Genomic DNA, 22,956 nt, shown 5'->3' on the forward strand with positions numbered 1-22,956 from the left:
TATGTGTTTCAAACTCAGCACGTCCCAATCTTTGGCCTCTTGATGAGCAGACCCCACAATAATTTGGGCTTCACAGGGATCTTTAACATAGGTAAAAGAAGCATTGCTGCAGAGCACGGGAGGAAAGAGAAGCAGAGAAGGAAAAATATACCCAATTACTACCAGTTTGACTGTAGAAGTTATTTATTGCTAAGCATATGAAATATATAATAGTACTAGTAGTAATAGACATGCAAAAGAAAAACAAACACAAACAATGACAATACTACCCTGGTTTCACTAAGTATTTGGGGAAACTTAGCTCAAGCTTAACTGATACAGTTCAGGTTCAGAAGTTTATGCCTGGAGAGAAGAGAGAGAGAGCGAGCGCTGGGATCTCACCTAGTCCACGGTACTCAGGCTGCAAAGCTGACAGGCACAGTCCGTAGCACAATCCTTGAAGAGAGAGACGATCTGTTCTTCCAGCGTCCCAAGAACAACAGGGGATGGTGTCAGCACAGAAGTTTTCTTCTTTCCTTTTCCTCTCCTTCTCCTTTCCTCCTCCTCCTCCTTTTTTTTTTCTTTCTCTGCAGCACACACACTTAAAGATTTTTATACCCTCAGTTCAGCTGCTTCGAAGCACCCTCAGTAGTGTAAATCATTGTCTTTTCTATTGACAAGGGGTTATCTGGTTTGGACCATCTCAGGAAACTGATTGATAATCAGGAAACACTTAAGATTAGGGAGTAACCCAAATACTTGGGAGCCAGCTTGAGATTCCTATGGATGGCAGATATACTGATGGGATATCTCATGGTTTCTTCAGGAACAATAGATAGCTTACAGCATCAGGATTTTGGACTTTTACTTGTTGTGCACAAGCCTCAGCTTAGCATGACTTTTCTAGATCTTACTATAGTCTTTTAACAGACTTAAAGCAATTATTGGGGTGCTCATAACCTTTTGTGGAGAGGACTTCCACCAGTCGTCTCGGGAAAGATATGACAACACATGGGATTAGGGCTCCAGCAGGCTGGATGCTGTGATGAACCCTTAACCATTGTTCCAATGTTGCCCATACCCCCTCTGACTCGGTCTCTTGCCTCAGCATTCCCTAACCCGGCAACTGAGTTTTAGTCAATCAAGTTTAAATAGGCCTCCCATAGTGGGACCGGGGAATGTACGGCCCGAGATGCCTATTAAACTTAGAGCTGTGTGTGTGTGTCGGGGGGGGGGGAGTCCTTAGCAAATCCAGATTAGAACTGGTCTGATAAATACTGAGCTGGGTGTGTGTGAACATGGGTTGATTAACATTGGAAGCACAGATTCCCCATCATGCAGTGCTCCCCTGCTTCTCTGGTCCCAGAATTCACTGCAGTCTCTGCTTCAGGCTTTCTGTTTTCCATTTCTCATGTAAATGAATGGTCATCTGGTTCCATCTCGGATGCAAATGAGACCTAGGGCAGTTGTTTCACTCTTATCACCCTTATCTGGTGAGGGTCTTAGGTGCCTCTCGCTGCATCTTAATCAGTTTCGTTTATGTAGAGGAGGGGAGGGGGGGGGGGGGGTGAGTCCTTTGTGAGTCAGACAGACTGCATCCTGTGCCAGGGTTGCCCAAGAACACAGAGCTGAGACGTAACACTTGCTGCAATCTGAGACCGTTGCTCCTTGTTCTGTCATCTGCCACCACCGAGAACAGTCCAGCTCCATCCTCTTTGTAACCCCTCTTCAGGTGGTTAAAGGCTGCTGTTAAATCCCCCTCAGCCTTCTCTTCTCCAAACAAAATAAACCCAGCTCCCTCAGCCTCTCATACATCATGTGCCCCTATCTCCTAACCATTTTTGTTGCCCTGCACTGAACTCTCTCCACTTTGTCTACATCCTTTCTGTAGTGGGGGACCCAAACCTGGACACAGTACTCCAGATGTAGCTTCAAAACCACCAGTCCTCACTGTGCCACCCCTAATCCCTTTGTCCTCACTCAGACTTTATTCTGTCCTCCCTAGGACAACCCACCCTGGGACCTCCTCTCCCCACAATTCTCGCAGAGCTTTACTCATTGTCCTCCAACCCAGTCAGCCACACTTGTGACAAAACAAAGCAGTCTCTGTAGCCTGCAGTCAGCCCTAGACTGCCATCTGCCCCGGGCATGAAAGAGGCATTTAGATGTCCTACTTAGGGAACCATTTACAAACATTATTTACAGTAAAGCCACCCACACTGAGTCTCCCAAAGTGTTCCCCACCAGAACTGCAAGCTAGAGTCCAATTTGCCTAGTCTCCTTTGTCACATCCCCTGCTCCTTTAAAAACTTAACTGAGCTGGCTCACTGCTCACAGTACCCAGGGAAGTTCCAGCCCCCCTTTTCATGACAAAGCATTGGCATTTACACTTTCATTGTTCTTAAAGTGAATTACCTGAATGTTGTAGTCCTGGAGTGCTAGGCTCCATCTCAGCTTGGCACTGGCACCCCTCAACACCAAACACCTATCTAGGAACTCCTTTAGGAAACAAAAATCTCTCTGGCATCACATGGTCCACATTTTCATGTCTGTCTTATCTGTTTTTGTACAGCACACCTATGGGAACTCTTGGTACACCTGGCAGCTTTTTTAACCCTAGAGGGCACATCCAAACAAGTGCAGATATGCAGTATGCAGTGCCATGGACTCGTTTGTAGCGCTACACATGCAGGAGTTCCCCATACTGCTAATTTGCAGTGCAAAGGGTTTTTTTGGCACTGTGGGATCCTGGTGTCAGAAAATCCCATTCCTTAAAAAAGTGGGGTGGCACACATGGCAGCAGGATGTGCTGCCGGAAACCTGAGCCTGTCTGGCCAGAGCCAGACTCCAGCTGCCAGCAAGGCTCCGTGCTGCTGGACTGCCACAACTGCAGCCCCCAGAAACCCTCAGAAACCCAGGTAAGTCTGCTGGGGCAGGCCTGGTGCTGGACCCAGCATCCCCTACCCCACCTGGGGCAACATGCTACATGCCAGAACATGCATACATAGGCCTTTTCCTAGGAAAAGCAGCAGTGGCACATGTATTGTCCCTGGGGAAATGCACATTCCTGCCCATGGCGATGCGCCCAGACAATCTAGTAGTCCTTTTGCCTCCTTTAATCCAGGTTAGTCTGAAACACCTTTAAAGCACTTACTGTGGAGTGGGCAGTTATTTCAGGTGGAGGGCCGTTTAATAAGTTTTGGTGAGCTGTCTAGGGCCTCATGGGTAGCTCCACCCCTGGATAGTTGCACTGCCCCCTGGTTGCCATATTAGGACCAGAAGTCCCACACCCTAACCCCTGACCTTTGCCACCGGAAGTCCCTCCCCTCACCCCCAGAAATACTCCTTTTGGGAGGGGAGGGTTCCCATCCTAGAACCAGAAAAAAAAAATTGTATACTAAAAGTAAAAAACCTACTATAACATATTTTAATTTTGTTACAAAAAATATTTGTCATGATTTGTGTTTGCATACAGTGAAGGGATTGCATAATAACTAAAAAATAAAGTCTCACTGTTATATAGTATGTGTGGTGCATGGTTGGGGAGGTGTATGGTGAGGCAAGGGGGGTATATGGTGGGGTATGGGTGTGTGGGAGGGTTGTAGGGGGTGTGGGGGGGAAATAGGGTTTGTTGGGGTGTGTATACATTGGGGGTTATGGATGTGTGAAGTTTGTGGGGTATGAAGGAGGGTGGGGGTGTGTAGGGATCTCCCCACATACACACTCCTTCACATAGTGCGCAGCCCCTACTGCAGGCAGCAGCAGCAGGTGGGTGTTTGAGGTGCTCGTGCCCCATGCAGGCACTGGAGCCTGGCAACATGCAGCTCCAGCCAGCACTGCACATGGAGGCAAAAAGCGCACCCTGCCTGCCTGGCTTCTATCGCAAGGGTTCGGTGTGGTGCACCTGCAGCTCTCACACTCGCATGGCACCAGAGGAAGCCCAGGGACGGGGCTCCCTCCAATTCCAGTGGAGTCTTGGGACCTGCGCAGCAGGTGCTGGGGAAGGCAGCTGGCTCCAGCATAGGACTTCCCCCAGTGCTGCGCAATTGTGGGAGCTGCAGGCATGCCATGCATGTGATAGAGGCAGGCTGGGCAGGCTGCGCTCTTTGCCCACATGTGCAGTGCTGGCCAGAGCCATGTGCCACCAGGTGTCAGTGCCTGTGCAGGGCACAAGTGTCCTGAGCACCCCTGCCTGCTGCTGCTCTGCCTGCAGCAAGGCAAGGCCTGCGCTCGCTCCCTTCCTCACACCCACACGTTGCATATCTGCGCTCTGCACTTCCGTCGCCTCCCTGGGCACAGAATTTACGCTGCCACCAGCCCCAGCTGCAGCTGCCCCCTGCCACTGCTTCCCCACCCAGTCTCTGCTGCTTCCCTACTTACTGCCTGGAGTGAGCAGGATGTCGGGGAAGCCAAGCAGGTCTCCTGGAGGCTGCAGCAGTGGCAGCAACAGCCCATCCAGAAGCTGCTGCTGGCTGGGATGGGCCCTTCTGCTCATGAGGGTGGGAGTGAGGTGCAATAGGGTATGTGGGGACGGGGTGTATATGTAGGCACTTTGCTCCCCGCCTTCATGCGTGGAAGGGCTGGGCAGGGCACAATTCGTTGGTGGGCACTGCAGGCCAAATGAAAGTGCCTAGAAGGCTGGATGTGGCCCATGGGCTATATTTTGCCCACCCCTATTATAATATATATGGTGAAATATTGGCATATCTAATAATCCTCTGAGGCATTCTGTTTTGAGTTATCTGACATATTGCCCTTTGTATCTTTTTAGGCTATGTTGAAAGTATTTGTATTTTTATTTTTATGTAGGGCCAACCACACAGTTGGTTCTGAAAGTTTAAAAATAGAAGATGAACGGGTGTACTATCAATTCCCTAATATAGTTGGGAGCAGAATGACCATTTCATAACTTTCTGTACATTTTCAGTTTCCAATACTGTCTATTGGGCACGCAGCAATAGCTTTTAGCTGCATACTGCTAATTGTTGTGCTTCAGTTGTTCTAGTGGACAAAAATGTGATAATTATTTTTTCTTTTACAGTAGAATTGTGATGTTCTGCGTGAGAGAAGGAAGTGACAGGGCTCTTAAAATTGCTATGGGGCAAAAGTGATGGTTCTCTTTTGTTAACAGAGAAATAAAGCCCACCTAAAGGCAAAAGGAATTGTTAAACTGTGAGACCTATGTCTTAATAGTACTTCATGAGTCACTGTGGTAGATGGATGCTACACAAAAGAATTGTGAAAACTTTAATTATTTTTGTTTAGAAGAAACATACCCTTTATTCCTGTTTTTTCATGTCTTCAAGTTTCATCATCTACCTGAAAAATAACTGTCAGGAACTAGCTTATGGGCATTGTTCATTGAGTATATGAAAATGTTAGGGCCTGAATTTTTAATTTTTTAAATGGATGCCTGAATCAGAAACAAAATGTTTTAATGTTTCTTGTTTGAGACAACACAGGAGGAGATAAAAGAGGAGTAACAAGAAATTGGGAAGACAAATGCTATTAAAATATGATTTGGCCTTTCCCCCTTTAGGCCATTGGCATCAACCTTCTGGCCCTGCAGACCAGATGCATGATACAGGGTAGGCACACAGGCTGGATCCCACATGGGGTTAGCATATGGGGTTGGTCCATGGGTGTGCTCCAGCACACCAGCCCAGCCCTGCACATCTGGATCAGGATGTGCATTGTCACAATCTGGCACACAGGGCCATGTTACCTGGCCTACAGTGCTCCCCATGGGTCTGGACATTTGGCAGCGGGGGAGCAGCAGTTAATGCTGCCACCACACCCCTGCTACCAGCTTTCTGGGTCTTGGGGTGTCCCACCAGCCAGATGACATGGCTCTCTGGGCCAGATCTAGTCTGCAGGCCAGGAATTGAGCAACCCTGCTTTGGGCAATAAATCTTCCTCATCTATCGATCACAGATGTAGTAATTGGCATGTGCTTTCAACTCTCTAAAAGTGCTGGAACTGGACAAAACACAGCACAAGTATCCATGACTTGGTATGTAACCCCCATTTGAGAGAAGTTCTCAACACTTGAAACTCAGTAAAGTCAGAGAAAATTACAAGATGTCATTTCTCCTCAAGATTCAGCTGTAAGATGGCTGTGATCATATTTTGGGAAAGGGCTGACATACATATGTATTAATTGTTACTTAAATATATTCTGAGAAGAAATGTTAAGGAATTATGAAATGAAATTTAAGAGAAGTCCAGCAATGTTAAAACATCTTGTTAATGAGATTGACACAATGTTTATGTTCCTGAAAGGCCAGTCCACAGTTTCGAATTTCAGTTCATAGTCTAATATTGTTTCATTGTTTCTATCTTCTATGTTATATCAAAGAGACTTGCTGCTCCTAGTAGAAAAGGCAGCATGGATTCCTGGAAGCAGTATTATAATCTTTAGACATCTTTCTTCACTGTGCATATAGCTATAAAATTATGCATTATACATTTCAGGATACATCTCTGCATATATGGCAGTTCCTACTGTATTTTATGTATCCTGAAGCATGGCAATAGGGCATCAGTCTAGCTGCTGTTTTAGCTAGACCCATTTCTGAGTAAATAGACTGGTTGCTAAAAATACAACTTAGGTGACTGCTAAAGATCCCACACACTATTCAGACTACCTTGAACTCCCTGGCTCAATGTACAGTAGTGACCAAAAAGCTAATAAAATGTTGGGCATCATTAAGAATGGAATTGAAAACAAAATGAAGAATATTGTCATGCCACTAAAGAAATCTGCGGTGTACCTACACATCTTGAATACTGAGTGCAGTTCTGGTTTCCGCATCTCAGAAAGGATGTAGTAGAATTAGAAAAGGTATAGAACACAGCAACCAAGATGAGCAGGGGTATAGAGCAGTTGTCATACCAAGAGAGAGACTAAAAACAGTTAGGAGAAGGTTAGGACTCTTCAGTTTGGAAGAGTCCTTTTCCAAAAGGCTGAGAGGGTATAGTGGCATTAGCACCACTGTTTCCCAGATAGTGCTAAGGGCTCACTAAAGCACAGTTAACCTTTAAATGGAATGTGAAATATGAATGCAGACAACTCATTATCTTAAAATCAAAGTCCAACTTTATTAGTAAGCAGTTTCTATATTCAGAGAGAGAAAAACATTCAGTACAATAATCTCACCCAATCCCAGATGTAACTTTGCTCAACAGAAAAGATGGCCACTAAATTCCTGAAAGCACAGGATGCATTGTTAGCTGCAACAGTTCAGACAGGTGTTGAAAGCTGAATTTATGATTATGATGACAACACCTAACTTTCTGGCTGCCCCCTTTATGCTTTTCTTTAACTTCAGGCCTTCAATGACTCTTTACTTTTGAATTGGTCTCTCTGCAGTCAGCATACTGTCCACCTTTTATTCAGTCAACATATTCCTTTGTTCAACAGACTCATCACAACCACACCTTTCAATTTGACCTTTTTCCGGTGTCTTTATTTGGGCATTGTCCATTGGTCTCCCTTATCACCTTTCATTATCATATTCTATTATTTAATTCCTCTGATTCAGCTACTTAGTGCCAAGTTCAGTTAATTTGAGCTGGTAATAAGGTCATTGTTATGTTAGAAAAACTTTTCACAGTGGAAAAAAAAGATATAATATAATATAATATAATATAATATAATATAATATAATATAATATAATATAATATAATGAGCACTATGAACTCTACAAAAACAAGTCAAGGCCAGCTGATAAACCAAAGAAAAAGTTAATAAGGCTATACAAAACTTAAGCAATGATTAAATAAGGCTAAATATAAACAATACTAATTCACCACTCTATAAGCAGGTGCAACTTTAAAGCATAAAATATAATAAGCTACCATTAGAGTAGGACCTGGGCTGAAGGCCCACACTGGGGTGGGGTTCAGGTACTACACTCTCAATGGGTTTTTCACCCCTTTATTTCTATATCCCACCTGCCATGACTTGATGTTAATGTAAAGGATATCAGAAAGTGGTACCTGACTTAATGGGGTTCATTAAGATGGGCACAGGTCTCAGTTTCTGGGAGTCTTCTTTGGGGCTCTGCCTCCCCAACACCTCATCCCTTTCCACTTGGGTATTCCAATGATGATCAGGATAGGCACCTGGCCTTCCTAGGTGCCTATCTTTACATGCTGGGAGTAAAGTTCTGATGGGAGAAAAAAAAAACAAGCGGCCTGGGAATGACATGAGCTGGCTACCTTGTGACTCTGGTAAGGGTCTACAGCCAATTACATGGGCCACGTAATTAATAATCAATACAATGTAAATAATCATGTCTGTCTCTCCTTACAGGCATCACTTTGGCCTTGCAGAGAGCATCTGCTTTGTCTTCAGACAGATGAGGCTCTTCAGGGTTCACCCCCCAGTCACAAGCTTAATTCACAGGGCAGGTCCTGTGTTGGGCCAAACCCTGTGGGTACTTTGAGGCCACGGTTACCATAAACCCCTGCGAGGCCCTTGCAGGTACCTGGGATCCAGCATCCTCAGGGTGGTCAGGTTCCTGCTGTGAGAGCTAGGGTCAAGCTGGTTTCTGGTAAGACATCTTCAGCTCTGGTAAAGGGAAGCAGCATGGGCTGGTGCCTATGCCGGCACCTGCCCTTCTCTGGGGTCAGTGCTGTTGTGTAAGGGAAGTTCTGGGTTGGCCTGGACCAACCTAGACCCCTGTATGGCCCCACATGCCCTGTGGCTGCCACCAAATGCTGAGAGCTCCTGTGGGACTCATCATACCTGCAGCTGTGGCCTCCAGGCTCTAGGCAGCACCAGACATGCTGGCTGCTTGGTCTCCTTCCTGGCTGGACTCCAAGCTCAGGTGGAGCCCAGCTTCCAGCTCTCAGCTTTGCCTGGAGGGTGGGCACGTGGGGAGTACATCTTGTCCACCCCGCCTGTGGAGCAGATGCATGGGAAGCACACTGTCTGCCTGTGGGCTCACTGTTGGGATGACTCGGGGTCTCATGGACTGCAGGGCATCCCGGTGGCCATCACCCCAGTAAGTGCAGGGTCTGGCTGGGTCCCTCCTACAGAGGGATATCACAGGGGTCTATAAAATCATGAAAGGTGTGGACAAAGTAAATAGGGAACTGTTATTCACCTAGTTCCAGAATACTAGAACTTGGGGGCATCCACTGAAATAAGTAGGAGACAGATTTAAAACTAATAAGATAAAGTATACATAGTTTTACATAGTGTATAGTTCACTTATGGAACTCATTGCCACAAGAGTTTTTAGAGGCAGCTAGTACAGCCGGGTTAAAAAACAAACAAGACAAATCCATAGATGATAGATCTATTAATAGCTATTACACAGAGCAGTCAGAGATGTTTCCTCTGGCAGCTCTAAACCAAAATTGGTTTATACCAGGGAGGGTAGGACAGCGTATAGACCACTCTAGATATACCCTGTTCAATGCTCTCCCTTTAAAGCAGGGGTGGCCAGCCTGCAGCCAGCATGCAGGCAGTGTGATGAAGCCATCAAAAAAGCCAATGGCACTTTATCGTGCATCAGCAGATGCATGACAAATAGGTCCAAGGAGGTGATACTTCCCCTCTATCGGGCACTGGTCAGACCGCAGTTGGAGTACTGTGTGCAATTCTGGGCGCCACAATTCAAGAGGGATGCAGATAACCTGGAGAGGGTCCAGAGAAGGGCCACTCATATGGTTAAGGGCCTGCAGACCAAGCCCTATGAGGAGAGACTAGAGAAACTGGATCTTTTCAGCCTCCGCAAGAGAAGGTTGAGAGGCGACCTTGTGGCTGCCTATAAGTTCATCATGGGGGCACAGAAGGGAATTGGTGAGTATTTATTCACCAAGGCGCCCCCGGGGGTTACGAGAAATAATGGCCACAAGCTAGCAGAGAGCAGATTTAGATTGGACATTAGGAAGAACTTCTTCACAGTTCGAGTGGCCAGGGTCTGAAACAGGCTCCCAAGGGAGGTGGTGCTCTCCCCTACCCTGGGGGTCTTCAAGAGGAGGTTAGATGAGCATCTAGCTGGGGTCATCTAGACCCAGCACTCTTCCCTGCTTATGCAGGGGGTCAGACTCAATGATCTATTGAGGTCCCTTCCGACCCTAACATCTATGAATCTATGCCATAAGTGGCACAGAAAGCCTCTGTGGGTGGCATGCAGCAGACCAGGGAGGGGACAAGCCCACAAGGTAGATAGGGCAGGGAGCAGAAAGCAGAGCAGCTGATTGGGCAGGGGAATCAGACACTTCATCCTAAAGAAAAGAAGGCTGAGAGGGGACCTGATTGCAGCTTACCACTATATCAGAGGTGTACATCAGGGGCTCAGTGAACAACTGTTCACCAGGGCTCCCTGGAGGGAAACTAGAAACAACAGCCACAGGCTCCTGGAAGATAGTTTCAGGCTGAACATTAGGAAAAACTTCTTCACAGCTAGGGCGTCCAGACTATGGAACAAGATCCCCCAAGAGGGTGCAATCATCTACCCTAGAGGTCTTCAAGAGAAGACTGGACGGTCACCTAGACTGGATGGTCACCTGACCCCAGATGTCTTTCCTGCTCATGCAGTGGGCTGGACTCAGTGACCCTTCAGGGTCCCTTCCAGCCCTATGATATTATGATTCTATGGAATTGGAGGAATTGGAGTGGCACGTGGGGAGAGTGTGGGGCCAGTTTGTGGCACACCTGTCAAAAAGGTGGGCCCCCACTGTTTTAAAGCATCCACTTCTGCCACTGTCAGAGACAGAATACTAGGCTAGATGGACCGTTGGCCTGACCAGGCCAAGGATATACTTGTGTTCTCATCTATTCTTATATTAATGTCACCCCAGACATAATAGTCTCAAAAGACCAGAGCAAGGGATATTAATAATTCTTCTATGGGAACATGTTTAAGGGGTTAGCATGAACCCTGCATGTCCTTGGAGGCTGGGGGGGCACAGCGGCTGCCTGCAGGCAGCATTGTCAGCAATGGGGGCGTGGCAGCAGCGAGTGGGGAGCTCCCACAGGCGGCCGCAGCAGTGTTGATGGTGGGGGACAGGGTGATGAGTGCTGACCAGCAGTCGACAACCACTTGCAGACGCTGCTGGCAGTGTCAGCAACGGCATTCAGGGACTGCCTGCAGACGCTGCTGGCAGTGTCGGGGGGTGGGGGGGGTAGCATTTGGTAAGTGGCAACCGCCCGCAGGCACTGCTGGCAGTGTCGGTAGCCCTTTTTGCACCACCAAGCTCAGGGGGCGCACAGGTACACTCGTGCACCCCCTACATGTCACCAATAGAGGATAGTCAATAAAAGGTAATAGGAATAAAACAAAACTGTAGTATTAAATTACCTCCTTCCTTTATTCCTGCTGAGCATGGTGTAATACAGTGGTGCTCAACATTGTTTTCTTGTTTGGCTGGAAGGGCAGTGCTTGGTCCATCTGTGGGCTGGATCTGGCCAGTAGACCCAATCTGGCACCAGACGTGGGTGCAGCAGGACCCCAACCCACCATGCAAAGTGGGTTGCAGAGCAGCCCAGCCTCAATCTAGTCACATGGGGGAAGAGGGCTTGGTCCAGTCCCAACCCAGCCCTGCAGGGGGGAAGAGGCATGACCTAGTCCTGATCCCAATCCAGCCCTGTGGTGGTGGGGGAGTGTAGTCCAATCCCACACAAGGAAGGGGGTGTGTTCCAGTCCCAACCTGGCCAGGCAGGATAAGGGAGCACGGCCTGGCTTTGAACCAGCTGTGCAGGAGAAGGAGGCATGGCCCAGCCCTGGCCTGGCCAGGCAGAGGAAAGGGGTTGAACCTGTTGTGGGAGTGGGGAAGAAGGGGGCATAGGCCAGCCCTGAACCAGCTGCACAGTGAGAAGGGACATGGCTCAGCCCCACCCTGGCCATGCAGAGGGAAGGGAGTTTGGCCCAGCCCCAATCTCATCATGTGGGAGGAGGGTTGTGGTTTGGGATTTTGGCAGCTGGAGGGAGTGGCAGTGCTGCCTCTGCTCCCCCGACATCAAATTTCCTGAGCTGTAGGAAGGTCAACAGGCCAGATTCCAAAGCTCCACAGGCCACATTTGACCCGCAGGCCAGAGGTGGAGCTCACCTTGTGTTCCTGATGACTAACTCCTTCAGAGGCATGAGCTCTCATAAGCTATGGCTCTGGAAGGACTTGAAGAAAAGAGAGGTACTAAACAGAAAGGAATAAAGTAATTTCAATAAAGTGGGAGGGGAAAAGGGCAGGAAAGGAATGAGCACTCAGTAAAGGTGGGTTGAAGAGATCAAAAGGGATAAACGAAGCAGTTAGCCTTCTGAGAAACACAGGGGCTGTAAGCCCTAGTCTAGATAATGGGATAGGAATCCAGAGTCCCTGTTGAAACCATACTTAGCATGAACCAGTCACTGGATGATTTCTTGTGCCGCAGTTAGCTTTCAAGTTTTTTTTTATGTTGTTTAAGAACAGCCACTCTGAGGTCAATGATGAAGTGTCCAGGGAGGTTAAAGTGTTCCACCACAGGCTTTTGTGTCTTTCTAGAACTGATGTCAAATCAGTGCTCATTCATTCCTTCAGGTAGGGATCACTTTGTCTGTCCAATGCAAACAGCAGAGGGACACTGTAAGTAAGTGATGGCATACATGACATTGATAGAGGAGAGTTGAATGAATCCCAGATTTTATAATCTGTTTAGCTTGGTCCAGTGATGATGTGGTCAGTGTTAATAAGCAGGCACAGTTGGCATCTGGGTCTGTACAAGGCGTACCTCATACATATTCTTAAAAAAGGATCAAATCGCCTGTTTGTAATTTGTTCTTTTTTAAAGATAAACATACAGAGCTCCTTTTGCCTCTCACTATAAGGCATGCTTTCTAATCCTCTCATTACTTTTGTGGCTCTTTTGAGAGCCCTGCTTCAACCAGCCCATATCCTTTTCAAATGATGGTTTCCAGCATGGGATACAGTATTCCAAGAGAGGTCACACCACTGCTAGAAAGAGAAGTAATAAAACTGCCCTAGTCCTATTTGATACATTACTATTTACATACCCAAGGAGCACATAAGCCCCTTTGGCCAAAAAATCCCACTGAGAATTCATGCTCAGCTGATTATCTACTATAATCCATAAATCCTTTTCAGAGTCACTGACTACCTGGGTAGAATCCCTTGTCTTCCTGTAGTTTTTGTACCCAAACATGTGTTTTACATTTGGCTGACTTGAAATGCATATTATGTGCTTCTGCTAGCATACCAAGCAATTTAGATCATAGAATCATAGGAAAGTAGGGCCGGAAGAGACCTCATGAGGTTATTGAGAGCAGTCTCCTGCTCAAGGCAGGATCAGGTTCGATATCATTGTCAATTGTTCTAATTGACAATTGTTCTTAGTTCTGATTTACCACTCCCCAGTTATTGTGTTCAATCAGCACAAACATACATACTTTTCTTCCATGGTTTGAAAATGTCTAGGGTCAAAACCAAACCCTAGAAATGCAATTGATCATTGTGAGTCCATAAGATTACACTTGAGACCTCTCAGTTATTAGTTGTTAACCTATGTATTACAGCACCTGATGAAGTGACCTGCGACCCATGCAAGCTTGTGCTATAGATATAGATGTACTGACTGTGTATATATAGACTCCGTCTATAACAGAGGTTCTCAACCAGGGTGCAAGGGCACTCTGGGGTGTCACCAGATCCTTTGAAGGGTACCGTGAAGTGTAAGGAGATAAGTTGCTAAATCCAAGCTCAGGCTTGTCCTGCCTGAATGATCATCTACCGCCACCGCCCAACCCCTCTGCAAGGAACTAAGCACTGTAATATATACATATTAGGTGTTGAAATAGGGTGCCACTCTTTACAGAAGTTATGAAGTGGGTGGAGGCACCAACTTTAGTGGACTGGACATTGTGTGCAGATACCTGACTCGTGACTCCCCAAATAAGTGCTCTGCTCCCAGCCTAGTAAAGGCCTGAGATCTCGCAGTGGTCAGAGGAACCGCTACAAGGATCCATTGAAAGCACACCTCAAAAGAACAGACACCAACATCAAGAGTTGGGAGTTGTTGGCTGCCGACCAACTCCAACAGTGCCACAACCCCAACAAAGCAGAAGCCTGTTTTGAGGAAAAGTGCTTCATCCTGCAAGTAGAGAAGAGAGAGTGGAGGATGGAAAAAGAGAGGCATCCCCACCTGTGGCCTGCTCTCCTCCGTGGGACCTGCAGCTTCTGCAGACAGCTCTTTGGCTCAAGGATTGGGCTCTTAAGTCACCTCAAGACCTGTCCACAAGCTGTGGCAGAGAGCATCCTTGAATGGAGAGCTCACCAACAGCAGCGGGGACACTTTGAGTCCAGTCAAGGCTTTGAACCCAGTGACCCCCCCTGGTTTAAATGGCTAAGCTCTCCCCTGCCATCAACCAGACTTCAGCTAACTCAGAGAACTTCACGGCCCATAGCAGGGAGAACATTAACCAGACAGAATGTTGCTGATTGTATGAACAGGCACCTAGAGAAATTGTAGAATCTCTGTCCCTGTGTTGGCTACAAAGCACCAACTCACAGGATCATCTTAAAATTCTAGTTTATTGGATGGATGCAAAAGTCAGACCATAAACCTTGGTGCTGATCCCCTCAAACACACACACATTCACAGTAGCTAGCTATGAATACTAAGCACCAGTGTCAATATATACCTATCCCCAAGCACTGGAGTCCATTGTCGATGGCCAGTTGAGGCTTCTTTCAATGCATTATTGCTTCAGAAGGGGGTCGCCGGCTGGTCCTTCTGGCTGGACAGGCAGGGTGCTGGTCAGGTCAAAGAGGGCGCCATTGGGGGGTCATTCTTTGCTGCAGCCTTTTATCTCTCTCGGGCAGACTTTGGTAACTCCCCAGTTCTCAGGCTTACCCAATTCAGGGGTTGTTGACCTCGAGAGACATCCCTCTTGGTAGCTGCTGGATGGCAGCTGTCAGCCCCAGGGGTCATGTCCACACGTATGTGCAGTCTCAGGAGTCTGTTGATGAATTTTGATTCACTACAGTGATAAACAGAACTCTGGAAGTGGTTGACCAGGGGGTATTTCAGCCCCAAGGGTCTGTTTCCAGCATTGATTAGTTCAAAGCCGGTCTTCCCACCTTTAACAGTGAAGTTTCAGGGAGTTCCTGGCTCTGTATTGATTATTTCCTCTTTTTGGTCTGTAGTTTTGTAGGTGTCAATTGCTGCTCATTAACTTGTTTATCCAGACTAGCTACTGTGTTACACAATCAACCATGATTCATTTAGGGACCCCCTCCATCCTGCCCTTGCTAGCATTGTTACATGGTACAACTTACTTTTAAACTTAAAGTACATTTGTAAAAGCATCTACAAGTTCTATTTTTACTATAAGTACACATTATATAAAAATAATATAACAAAAGAAAGAGAGGAAGGAAGAAAAGGTAGAAAAGAGAAAGCATCCCCAAAAAGGGGCAAATACTGCAAAAGGGGCTTTTGACATATGGAGGAGCTTCACATTTGGGAGTGGGGAGGGCAGGCAAGGTTTCTTGCTACACTTGGAAATTTTTAAGGGCACGTTGGACAGACACTTGACTGGGATGGTTTAGCCTATCAAGAATACTGCCACAAAAGTGTCAAATTCAGCAATTGTTCTACGTTGAATGAGTGCCTCCTTTACTTGTGTAATTCCAGCAGGTGTATGTTGGCTAATGGTACACCATGAACCTACTTTAAGACATACGATGCATCTTGTAAATTCCAGGTTGTACTCAGCGATGTTTGCTTAAGGTCTATAAGGTTGAATCTGTTGTCGACAGTCTCCATAGGGAGTTTCCATGTCGAGGTAATCTGAAGCAGAACAGAGTTGATGTAGCAATTTTGCAAACCTTTTGGGTATCTAATAATGAACAAAACTGTAAAATTGTGGTAGCCATCCTGCAGCCCAATATGGCCACCACAACAGAAATGTTAGGCTTGATCTTGGTTCATACAATGTTTCTAACCCTGGCGGGGGCTGAAATATTAACCATGGCAGCTACACACACTACTTATCAGCTTAGCAATGTGACTTTTCTGACACAGATGGACCACAGCTGTCTGAAACACACTGCTGCCACTTGACCTTATTGGTCAGTTTATACCAGTGGTGGGCAAAATGGCAGATCTGGCTGGCAGCAGGACCATTTTGCAGCAGCCCCTGCCCCATGGCTGGTTTCCATGGAGACCCCAGTAGCAGCAGCACCCTGACAGCTGGATGCGGGGTTTTCATGGAGACCGGCCCCAGCAGCACTGGCAGGGCATCGTCTTGTAGTGGTGACACCATGGTCTGGAGCCGTGACAGAGCTGTAATCCGCTGCCTGCACACCCGTACCTGAGGCCTGTGGGCAGCAGGTGGCAGCTCTGCCCATGCTGTCACTGCCACAAGATCCTGGCCCAGCTGCGTGCCCTGCCAACACTGCTGGGGCTGGGCTCCACGGAAACCCTGGCCCTGTGCTGTCACAGCGCTGTGGCTGGGGTCTCCATGTAAACCGGCCACAGTGACACATGCAGGGACTGCTGTGAAATGGAGCCTGCTGGCCACCCCTGGTTAATACCCTAACCCCCAATTTTCAGATTTAAAAAAGTAATTGAAAATCCATATTTTTCCATGATTAAAATGAAACACCACCATATATATATGTGGCATTTCATTTTAATTATGGAAAAATATGGATTTTCGGTTATTTTTTTTAATCCGAAAATTGGGGATTTTTTTTAAATCAGAGAAAACCAGGATACCTGGTCTTCACCAAGCCCTATGCTCCTACGAGCCTATGAACAGGGCTGGCTGCTTCTCCCCACCCTGCGTCAGGCTGGCACGGCACGGCACGGAGTCTGGATCCCCACGTGGCACCACAAGCCAAAGGCCTCACAGTCCCGCGACCCCTTGCCGGCTCAGCGCAGCCCCTGCTGCATACAGGACCGTGCCAGGACTCCCAGAGCCCTCCCCCCAGCCTGCGTCCGGGCTGCCCAGCTCCGCCCTCTACCCTGCTTCCAACACAGCTCCCTGGTCCCGCCCCTTCCCTCCCCACGCTACGACCACAGCCAGCAGAGCGGGCCAGGCTCCCACCACCACCCGCGGGGCGTTCTGGGAAGTGTAGTTCCGCCCAGAGAAACAAGTCTCCCTCCCCTTCGCGCTTGCGCACAGGGGACGCGGCCAAGCCCTCCCTCATATCCCGCCCCCCCGGGTTTACCCAGGAGCCACCGCGGCCCCGGGGCGGTTTGCGTAGCGCGCGTCTCAAAGACCAGGCCTCAGGCATTCCGCTGCGGTAGCCAATGGCAGGGAGCGTGGGGCCGGGTCTTGCGCTCGGTGGGCCAATGAGAACGCGCCGGAGGCGGGAGGGCGGAGCCTAGGGCTCTGTGGCGGAAGGGATCGGGCCGCAGCACTTGCCGGCGGGGCAGGTAGTAGCGGGGCGGGGTATGGTGTGGTGTGGTGGTCTGTCCCCTCCCCTCTCCAGCCCTGACGGCCGTTAACGGCCTTGCTGCAGCGGTTGCTCCCAGGCGGCGCGTGCGGGGTGGGGTACGGGTGCCGGGTGGGGCAGGGACACGGACAGGACCTAGCTCCCCTCGGGGGCGCTCAGCCTCCAGCCGCAGATATGGAGCCCGCAGGGTGGGGGGGGGGGTTTGTCAGCAGGGGAGCGGTGGTGGTGGTGAATAGGGCCGCCCCCCCCCCCCCAGTTTCCCCAGTCCCCCTCCCTGTGCTGCCATGTCTCGAATATGAGATGATCATGTGGGAAACTCAAAATGATGGTATTTGCTGCAAAACTGGTACGTGGGAAAAATATGGAAAAATAGTGTTCAAATAAGTATGCAACTAAGTCTTCTTTACTTGGTATCGCTCACTGTAAGGCCCTAGCGAGCGAGTGAGCATTGCGGCATCAACGTTGACGCATTTCTTTATTTTGAGGCAAGCAGTCTTAAGAGAGCACTGACAGCCAACCTAAACGTTTGTTAAGACTCCCTGAGGGTGGCTTGTGTTTTGTGTGTGCTCCTGCATCAGTTATCTCAAAAATGACCGTACATTTTTTTGAACTTGTGGTAGAGGTGATCTCTTTTACTAGACCAACTAGATCTATTAAATCATAATAATAAAAGAGATCACCTTTACTATGAGTAAAGGAATACTATGATTATTCCTTTTGCCTCTGGAAGTTTGAGAACCACTGGCCTAGGCCACCAAGAGAAGCCCCACTTAGGGGGGCCTAATGAGATTCTGGACTACAACAAAAAAGAAAATGAGTATGGGAGTGCAGTTCAAAGGGTGATATTCTAATGGGAGATGTAGAGCATGCCAGCAAGCATCCACTGGCCTGTGAATGAATCCAGAGCTTGTGGACACTGACCAGTGAAACTGCATAGAGATATGTGCCGACTCAGAAAAAGGCCTGTTTGTTACATATAGGGGATTGTGAACCTTGGTCCACACTGAAACTGCTAGCCCCTTCAAGAAGGGGCTATTAAGGGTATAACAACTGAATACTTGGGGCAAGTAAAGTGAAAACAAGGATGGGAATGGGCATCAGGGGTTCATAATGAGTGCTCCACATAGGGACACTGAGCAGAGGACACAGGCCAATGCCTGCTGGCCCTTGAACAAGTTCAAGAAACTGGTGTACACAGCCCTGTGAAACTCTGCCTGGAGACAGGCACGAACTGTTAGAGACAGGATACTGGGTCAGGTAGATTACTGAATTGGCCCAGTATAGCATTTTTTATGTTCTTATGTTAGGGATGAATGAGTGTATGTCAAAGCGAAGAGTATAACGCTGACAAGAAATATTCCTGCTTGTAAAAGAAAACTTTGGGCAACAATAAGGTAAAGCCAGAGCTATAAATGTAACAAAACCCTGTGAATATCAGTTAAGAATGTAGTTTCCTTGTTCCCCAGTCCTTTAGAAAAGTGCCTTTGACTCCATCTTCCTTGCGATGTCCAGCATTTTGCCTTCAGATGCTCTCGGCCGAAGAATTGTGTGTGATACGGAATATGCAACTGTGCAGTATGTGGGCAGTGTGCCACCTACCAAAGGTAGAGAAAGAAAAAGATTGTTAATGGTAAAGGGTTTGTAAACAAAAAGTTTGACTTTGGCTTTCTTACACTAGGCTTTCTTATGTCATATTTTTGGCTCTTGATCAGAGTACTGTTTTGCTGCCTATACAACTTTTGTTTATTAGTTAACAATGTAAGTTGTCCCAGTGACCTGAACCTGCATTGAGATTTTTTTTTTAAATGCCAATAGTTGCAAGTATAGCACCTGGTTACAAAATTGTCCAAAGGACTTTAAATCCTGAAGATAGTCTGATCTGAAATTGAATGTCGAAGAGGCTTTCCCTTGGCTTCAATACACGTTTCAGAATGGAGACACATCACGGGTTGCACAGCACCTCAGGCTGTCCTAGCACAGGAAAGCCTTGAGACAAACTCATTATTCTTTTGGAAGGTACTTGTGACCATCTCACGGGATGGGAAGGACTAGGGGAAAGGACAAGAAGTGAACCAGAGTGAATAATACATTCCTACTATACGAATTAAAACTTCATTCATCTTGGAGTTCTTGTGACCTACACAGACAACAAAATGATGTCACCAGAGCCCTTACAGCCTCAAATCAAATCAGGGCTCATGATCTAAAAAATAATCCTATTTTGACAATGATTTTGAGGATGTTTTCTAATTATGAAGTAATAACACCCTAAGCTAAACATACTCTTGGGACAGAGACTTTCTCTCTCAAGCCTGGTAGAAGATATTAGGTGTGTAACATTTATAGCATCTGGGAGGTTTGAGAATTCTCTGTGCATTGGCACAGTTTCCCATTTGCAGTTACCTTTTTAGGGAGAGACTGCAGCCTGAAGTCTTTTGTAGGATTTTTGGACAGCTTAGGTTCCCTTCTGTTTTCCCTCTTCAGAACCTGTCTAATGTTTTTGTATAGCACTTTCACATAAACAGTCTCGTGCAAGCTGTAGCTTTTATTTAAACAAAACTGAAAAAATGGGGGAAAAACACTTTATAGAAATGTTTTTTATTGCTGTCAGGAACTATGTCAGCTGTAGGCCAAATCATTTTGCAAATGTTAGAGTTGTCAGTAGCTTTTTAAGTAAGGATTTGCATTAGAAATCAGCTTTAAAGACACCTCATCCTCCCCATAGTTAACAAATCTAATAGATAAAAATGTTTAATATATTTGTGAATCATTATATTATTATTATTATTTAAAGGGCTTTGGATTGGAGTAGAGTGGGATAATCCCCAAAGAGGAAAGCATGATGGTAATCATGAAGGAATACGGTATTTTAAATGCAGGTAAGTTGATTCTTGTGCAAGTTGTACGTGACCAAGGCTATAAAAATGGGTGGGGAGAGAACCAATACATACCGTAGCTATTGCCAGTTCATACTGTGTTCGTTGAAGTCTGCCCTTGAGTATTTAGGAACTATTCCAATGGTCATGTAAGCCAGTGCATATTTGGTCAGACCCTAAACCAGTGGTTCTCAGCCTCAGACTTGAAACACTCCATGTGAAGTGTGAGCTCTTGGATTTCACTCATTTTCTGACTAGGGAAAAATAATAGAGTAATTATTTTTTCTGCAAAGAACTCAGACCACAACAGCTAAGAAATGTTTTTGTCATTACGGATTTCTATTTGAAAACCCTGGGTGTAGCCTGTGAATTATGTGAAAGTGTTTGCACACATAACTGCTAATAATTGCGTGGCACCCCATAACACCCTTAAAAGGATTTCACTACCCAAGGATGCCATGGCACTTGGTTGAGAATCACTGCCCTAAACTCTAGCTTTTACCACTGGCTGTACTGAGAAGCAGGTTTCCAGGTTGATCCAGTTGTAGGAGCTAAACCCAAATATCTAATTTTAAAGAGCCTGTTTGGAAGTTGTATTGCATCTGTGAGGTTTGACTGCTGGATGCCATTGATGGCTCTGTGTTGTAGATCAGTGGTTCTCAACCTTTCTTGTACCAGGACCCATTTGTAAACATCAATGGCCAGCCCTGACCCAGTGCCCCTCACTCCTGACCTGCTGTCCCCCCATCCCCAGATCTCAAGCTTCCCAGTGGGGGAGGGGGGCCCCAAGCAACCCCTTGCAGGCAGGAACTGCTAGCTTGCAAAGGAAAAGCCACAGTTTCCCACATTTTTTTTTCCTTTTGAAGGAGAATCCATTTTTTAAGTTTGTTGATACATTGTTAATATTTGTTCGCAACCCTTTCATATATTCTTGCGACCCACTTTTGGGTTGTGACCCACAGGTTAAGAAACACTGTTCTAGATAGAGAGAAGGGTGTTTGGGAAATTGAGTTTAGTGGAGAAGCTAACATGTCCTGCCCACTTTGTAATGCTGCAGAATTGTGTGAAGCTGGTTGTTAGTTACCAGTTCTGTGTATGTATCTCTTGAATTCAAGCAACAATTATTCAAACACCCCTTAAGGCAAGTACCGTTGAGTTTTGTGGGGTTCTCTTGTTTTGAGGGAAGATGTTTGGTCTCTTTGGTACATTTAATGGATGATCATGGGATATATTTAAGTCTTTTGTAAGGTATTGAAGCTTGGTGATAGTTAGTGTAATGTTTTTCTGAGGTTTATTGTATGTTTGAAATTCTGTACTTTATTGTTACATCAATGTAGATATTAAAGTAAATTTTAAACACTCCCCAGACAAGAATCATAAAAGCCAGGGCTGTCCTAATAATGTTAGCTTACTCGCGTTTTATGTGGAGTATTTGGGTCACAAGATATAGGGAATAAAAACTTAACTAGAAATAAATGATATGTAGTAAGACAAGATAAGGATTTTATGCAGACTTTAACTTTTGTGTGTTTTGATTTTGAAAGTCTTTGTTTTAAAAAGGAAAATTATTTCAGAGGATCTTTTTAGGGATAAAGTAGTTTGTAAAAAATTTTAAAATCACAGTGTTACCCATATCATATTGCATTGTACTTATGTGTGGCTAGTCTTATTTCTGTGATGATAGTAAAAACAGTAGATTTTGACATAAAATTTTCCTTCACCATGAAATCCAGGATTTACCCATTCCCAGCAGACTGAAGTATTTCAGAGAAATTCAGATAACAGAATGATGAGAGGGGACCAAGCGATCTTGTTTCTACATCCTTTTGTATGTGTTTGTGTCTTACAGTCTCCAACAACTACTACAGGGCAGTTAACTTATTGTCAGTATTAATTTTTTTACAGCAATTTAGTGCTTTAAAAGTAGTCAGTACCAAAAGTTTTTTTTAAAACTACATGGGTACATAGCTTGCACCAAATATTTAGAACTAGTGGAAGGAGTGTTTTTTTTTTTTCTCTATTTTCTGTGTTCATTTTCTCAGAATTTTTCTTGCTTTTGTCTGTCATTTGGAATTACTACTTCAGGCAAGTGATAAAAATAGAAATTAAATAGAAAAGTCTTCTGAAGGATGATCTAAATACTACCTATGGCTAGAAACTACCTATCTTTCTTTACAATTACTGTATTTATGCAAATCTGAGAAGACTCTGAATTTAAGATGATTCCCCAATATAAATGAACAATTTATAACTTATAAGTTTCCAAGTATAGAATCTATTATTGGAGGGTTGTCTTAAATTTGTACCCCCTCTGCTGCAGCAGGGAAAGCAGTGGCAGGAGGACAGGTGGTGAGGGAAGAAGTGGGGGGAGCAGGCAGTGGGGTAGTTGAGCAGCCTGACACTTGACACACTTTGCCCTCAGCTTCATGTCCCCTCAGCCACTTGCCCCCTGTCCTGCCCAATGCCTACCCCTGTCCTCTGCTTTGCAGGGCCTGCCCATCCGGCACCTGTCCCCCTGGCTGCACCACCTGTGACCTGCCCCTCTGGGGCGCCCCCCACCCCCTGCTGCCAGCTAGTATCCCCCCCATGCCTGCTCAGAATTCTTGATGAGGAAACACCCAGTTTAGACCCAGGAAGGGGCACTTCGTGCCTGAAAACTTATCCAACAGTTCTTCCAACTACACTCAG

At 46.4% G+C, this 22,956-nt stretch overlaps 1 protein-coding gene across 4 annotated transcripts in view; it reads left to right on the forward strand.

Annotated features, from left to right (window-relative positions):
- The first annotated feature begins 17,273 nt into the window (after positions 1-17,273).
- Positions 17,274-22,956, forward strand: part of TBCE (tubulin folding cofactor E) — a 50,173-nt gene continuing 44,490 nt past the window's right edge. For 3 of the 4 annotated variants that reach the window (XR_009455922.1, XR_009455923.1, XM_059715599.1), the window contains exons 1-3: positions 17,274-17,372; positions 18,859-18,996; positions 20,187-20,271. Coding sequence is in view for 2 of the 4 variants with exons in the window: in XM_059715599.1 (XP_059571582.1) it covers positions 18,897-18,996; positions 20,187-20,271 (185 nt within the window). In the remaining 2 variants the exon portion in view is untranslated. Of the gene's footprint in view, positions 17,373-17,659; positions 17,739-18,858; positions 18,997-20,186; positions 20,272-22,956 lie in introns of those variants that run through there. The other variant, XM_059715604.1, reaches the window with a different exon arrangement.

The sequence above is a fragment of the Alligator mississippiensis genome, chromosome 1 (assembly GCF_030867095.1).
Source record: "Alligator mississippiensis isolate rAllMis1 chromosome 1, rAllMis1, whole genome shotgun sequence".
Lineage (NCBI taxonomy): Eukaryota > Metazoa > Chordata > Crocodylia > Alligatoridae > Alligator > Alligator mississippiensis.